General features: G+C 42.6%; 1 protein-coding gene across 1 annotated transcript; it reads left to right on the forward strand.

Annotated features, from left to right (window-relative positions):
- Positions 1 to 444: 444 nt before the first annotated feature.
- LOC148364789 (adenosine receptor A1) lies at positions 445 to 3,524 on the forward strand. Its single transcript, XM_088337265.1, has 2 exons — positions 445 to 800; positions 2,346 to 3,524. The coding sequence occupies exons 1-2, from the start codon at positions 445 to 447 to the stop codon at positions 3,019 to 3,021; spliced, it is 1,032 nt and encodes a 343-aa protein (XP_088193391.1). The 3' UTR covers positions 3,022 to 3,524.
- Positions 3,525 to 5,590: the final 2,066 nt, after the last annotated feature.

Consider the following 5,590-nt stretch of genomic DNA (forward strand, 5'->3'; position numbering starts at 1 on the left):
GCTAAGTTTGTCCAACTGTTGACAACGATCACTCATTAACATTGACTTCTAAGTTTTTTTTTTAAACAACCATAAATTGTATCCACGTGGTCTTTCCACGTGCGGCAATCAGTGCTAATGCATCCATTTCCGATTAAAGTTCTATTCAAAAAGCCTTGCCAAAAAGCATCCTTCCTGTAATTACGCTGAGACCACATCCTCGGCACACGCGCACAGTCACGCATATTTCCTATAACTGCAGAAAACAACATCCCTCCCCTCATCCCTGGCCAGTATTCACAAACCATGGAGAGAGAGAAAGAGAGAGAGAGTGGGCGACTTGTAAATCTCGATAGAATCTGTGAAGCTGGCATTCGGCGTCTCCAACATCTTAGGAGGAACGCGATGGAGGCTCGAAAAGTAGAAAGCAGAAGTTGGGCCTGTTTGCATCCATAGGGGAGAACCATGTCTTCCTCTGTGGGGGTAAAGGTACGGGAGCCCGTGGACACGGTGTACGTGTCAGTGGAGGCGGCCATCGCTCTTGCCTCGGTGGTAGGCAATGTGCTGGTGGTGCTGGTGGTGTGCAGGAACCGGGCCCTGCAGAACACCACCTTCTGTTTCATTGCCTCGCTGGCAGTTGCTGACATCGCGGTGGGCGTGCTGGTTATCCCGTTGGCTGTCACCATCAGCCTGGGGATCACGACTCGATTCTACACTTGCCTCTTCCTGTCGTGCCTGCTGGTCATCATCACGCAGAGTTCCATCCTATCGCTGCTTGCAATCGCCATCGACCGCTACTTGAGGGTGAAGATAGCAACCAGGTGATGGATTTCAAAAAATGTACAGCCTGCATGTTAAGATTTTCACATCATGAGTCCTTATTTGGTCTTATCACTGACTGGTCCATCAACAAGATTTTGTAATTTAATTCCTAACTTCAACCCTGGCTTTCATTTCTGCTTAAACATAGCCTCGGCCGAGTCATACCTAAGACTTAAACATTGGTACCCGTTGCCTCCCTGCTTGGCGTTCAGCATTAGGGGTTGGAATTGGGGGGTTTGGTCACCTAATGACTCCCAACACCTCAATTGGGTTGAGCGAGGGGGCTGGGAATCCCCTCCTCTGTGTCAATCTCCCAAAAAGAGTCAGAAATGGCTCCGGTATATGTATATAAAATAATCCACCCAGACATAAAACTGTAATTTCAAATAATATGTTGATGGTTAAAGGTGGGGTGTGTCATTTGAGGTTCCTTTAAATAATTGAAAGCTAAATGTTTGGTCTAGTATGTGTTAACAATGCCCGACTCACACGGTTGGGTAGGGTTACTTTAACTAGACAATTTTCAATTACTTTTGCATTACTCCAATACCAAATATGCTAATAAAAGACAAAAGAAACTAAATATGAATAAAATGATGACTCACAACATGTGGTAAGCTTTCTCTCCTGGCTTTGATCTCTTTGATCTCCGGCAAAACGAACATAAAATGCGACAGAAACAAAATGAAAATAAATCCAAACAGCTTGCCAACATCATTTTTGCCGTTCCATGTATTCCGTTACTCCCCAAGCCTGCACAAAATTTAGTAATTGTATTCATAATTAGTTTCTTCTTTAGAACTCATTTGAGCATGGTTAACACATCATTTATAGAGAAAATATTTAACTTTCAACTTTTTTAAGTACAACACACCTAAAAAGATGCACCCCACTTTTATGCCTAAGGCTTAAAATTCAGTAAGGCTTGTACTAAGACAAATTTTTACTTTTGTTCTCAAATCTGCGCACATGGTTTTTAATCAGGGTCGTTCTTTATTGCAGAATTTACGGTAATCCTTTTTTTTTTAATATTTCCAAAAGGCAAGTATGCCTCAAGATATTTTCAATGAAAAATGTTTGCCTTTTATCCCCAAAAGGCTGAGAAACACAAATTTTAATACCACTTTTTAACCCTCATTTGAAACTCTAACCTAATTTTGATTATCCCAATCTTCATTATCCCAAGCTCAAGCAAAAGCATTGCCTGCAGTCTAATCTCGCTTTTCTATTATCGGTCCCGAACACTTTTATTTCATCTTCTTCAGGAAGACATTTACCACCAACAGAGGCAAAAATCAGCTTATTCTGCAAGGATGGTCAGTGGAAAGGAAACGGATGGACATCTTGTTGTTTATGCCCTCCGTAGCATCGGGTATTCCGGCCAATCAATGCACTGCACATCGGAAGCTTTCAAGAAAATTAAAACGTCTGCCCAGATAACTGACAAGGGCAGCGGTCTGCGAAAACGGCAGCGGCTGTCTTTTTATGTTCTCTCAAGTCTCACTTGATGGTTTTATTGTTTCCCCTAAATGTGATTTGAATAGGTACAGCTCCATCGTGACGCAGAGGCGTGCTTATGTAGCTGTGTGCCTGTGCTGGTTTCTCTCCTTCCTGGCCGGCCTGGTGCCAATGGCAGGCTGGAACAACTGGCAAGTCCTGGGCAACCTAAGCAGCTCCAGCGGTTACATGGTGTGCGAATTCACCGCCGTCATGCCGATGGACTACATGGTCTACTTCAACTTCTTCGGCTGGGTGGTGGCGCCCCTGGCTGTCATGATCGCGCTGTATGCCGAGATATTCCGCGTCATCCGCCGTCAGCTTAACCGGCGGGCCGAGGCGACATCGGATGGCGAGCGCTACTACCGCAAGGAGCTAAAACTGGCAAAGTCCCTGGCGCTGGTAGTGTTGCTTTTCGCTGTGTGTTGGCTGCCGCTCCACGTTATCAACTGCATCGACTTTTTCCACCCGGGTTCCACTACGCCGAAGATGGCTTTGTACGCCGGCATCTTCATGTCACATGTTAACTCGGCGCTTAATCCTCTGGTGTACGCATTCCGAATCAAGCGCTTCCGGGTGACGCTGCTGGAGGTGACTCGGGGCTGCCTGCCGTGCTGCGGCGGCCTGGAGGGTAGTCCCTACCCGGGCGGTACACTGGCGCTCACCAAGAAAGTGGACGCCGGCTTGCCACAGGGTGTGCAGTGTGTAGGTAACTCAAAATAAGCTATTCATTTATTTACAGTAAATCGCACACTACCATTCAAAAAACTGGGGTCACTTACAAACTTCACCTATATTTGAAGGAAAAGCACTAATCTTTTTTTTTCAATAAAAATAACATTAACTTAATCAGAAATACACCTCATCCAATTTTAATGTAGCTGCAAATGTCTGGTTTTTAATGCAATATCAACAGTACATCAGTGTATAGTGGCCCATTTCCAGGAACCACCCCTCAAATGCCCTAATAGTACTTTGTGTTTGCTAATTGCGTTACAAGGCTAATGAATATTTAGATAACCCAAGTTAATTTATGCTGGCACAGCTGAAAACAGGTCAGTTGGTTAGAGAAGCTATAAAACTGACCTTCCTTTGAGCTTGTCAAGTATCTGGAGCATCACATTTGTGCATGTTATTAAGGCAAGGCAAGGCAAGTTTATTTGAATAGCTCAATTCATACACAAGGCAATTCAAAGTGCTTTACAGAAATGGCAAAGAGACAGGTTAAAAACACACGATTACAGTTAAAACATAGAAGAAAAGACATTGAAAATTTATAAAATAAAGTAAAAATGAAGAGTGCAGATAGAAGCCTTTCAGTTGTATGCACAGTTGAACAGAGCTGTTTTCAGCCTGGACTTAAACACTGTCAGAGTAGACGCCTGTCTGACGTCATCGGGAAGACTATTTCAGAATTTAGCTGCATGGAACTGAAACACAGCTTCACTCTGTTCAGTCCTGGCTCTGGGCACCAGCAGAAGGCCCGTCCCTGAGGTTCTCAGGGTCCGAGACGGTTCATATGGGACCAACATGTCACAGATGTACTTCGGTGCTAGACCATGAAGAGACTTATACACCAGCAGAGCTGTTTTAAAGTCTATTCTCTGAGCGACAGGAAGCCAGTGCTAGGCAGTGTTAGAATGAAAGCAAAAATAGAACTTTTATGTGAAATTCAACAATCTATTCTTGTTCTAAGAACTGAAGGCTTTTCCATGCGAGAAATTAGTGCATATTACAGACATCAGAGAACAGCACAAACAGGCTTTAAAAAGAATTTAAAAATACACTAAAATAGAAGTGGTAGGCCCTGCTGCACAACCAAGAGAGAAGACAAGTACTGTACATAAGAGTCTGGAGTCTGAGAAATACACACCTTACAGGTTTTCAACAAGCAGCTTTGTTGAATAGTTCCCGCAAAACACAATTGTCAACAGCTAGGGATAAGAAATCACTCCGAGATGCTGGCATTCAAGGCAGAGTGGCAAAGAAAAAGTCATATTTGGAACTGGACAACAAAAACAAAATATTATTATGGGCAACGATCAAGGACATTGGACAACTCATTTGATCAATAAAAGTGTGATTTTTTACATGGAAAACACAATTGTCTGGGTGACCCCAAACTTTCAAACAACAATGTAGGTACAATAAATAAATAAATAAATAAATAATTCAATAGATTATTTTGTAGTTATGCTGCTTTTGTGGAAAGTGGGAGTCAGATTTATTTGGCTTGGATCAGTTTTGACTCCAAAGTGCTTGAGGCAAATAGAAACAACAAAGACCACCGCCTCAGATCAATTGTTTCTGTCTTGTTCTATGAAATGCAGTTTTTACTGATCCAGTTTTTTCATGGGAGCCTAAATCAATTTACTTAATTAAAGGAAAAACCATTAATGGGACAGTGTGTATAAGAAGCCGTGTTTGTTCCTCATTAAAGCAAATGTCTGTATGATTTGACCACTAGATGTCGCTATATTGTGTCATGCCACTGAAAACGAATGCTAAATGCACAAGGAATAATATAAACTATGAGAGACACTTAGTGATGAAACGGCACCATTTTTCTTCTCGTTTTTGAGCCCAACCTTTCACAAGATTTTAGTTTTTTAGGGTTACCCTTAAGCCCAGCGCACATCTGGGGCCAACTGCGTGTGAGGCCACAGGCAATGGGCATTTTGCCATTGGCGTCAGGTCTGAGGGATCATTTTTTGGAAGAACATGGCATGGCGCTGCATGCTGCGGAATATCAACATGTTTGGTTATTTTGGCGCTCAGTCACCAAATTCCTCAAGTGTGCAGAAGACAGAGACATATTGCAAGCTGCCCTTTTCCACAATGCATGCACTGTAAATACAAACCATGGCGGTGACGTCTGAAGACATTTATGAAGGCCTTCTAAAGGAAAAATTAGTCTATGTTTTTACATTTTTCATGTAATACATAACAGGGCAAAACGTGGGGATAACATTTACGTTTTAAGACATTAGGAGAGGTTTACCCATTGAAATGAAAAATTGGGAAGATGTGCTGTACTATGTCCCATTATTTTGGGAAGTTATTTTAAATATTAGTTCTTCACCTTATGCACATTTAATTTGAATATACATGCTCAATCGTGGGAGAGGCAAAATGTCGGCTGGTGCGGGCCTACTGAATCAAGTGTCTATCGAGAGCATGTTTACAAAATTTCACCGGAATAAAGAACCATTTCTGTGCCATCACTGTGTTGTCCTTTTGATCAACAATAGTGCAATACAGCAGCACGGCGGCGCGGTGGTTATGAGGTCAT

Source organism: Urocampus carinirostris, chromosome 6, assembly GCF_059441175.1.
Source record: "Urocampus carinirostris isolate Australia breed hairy pipefish chromosome 6, RoL_Ucar_1.0, whole genome shotgun sequence".
Taxonomy (NCBI): Eukaryota; Metazoa; Chordata; class Actinopteri; order Syngnathiformes; family Syngnathidae; genus Urocampus; species Urocampus carinirostris.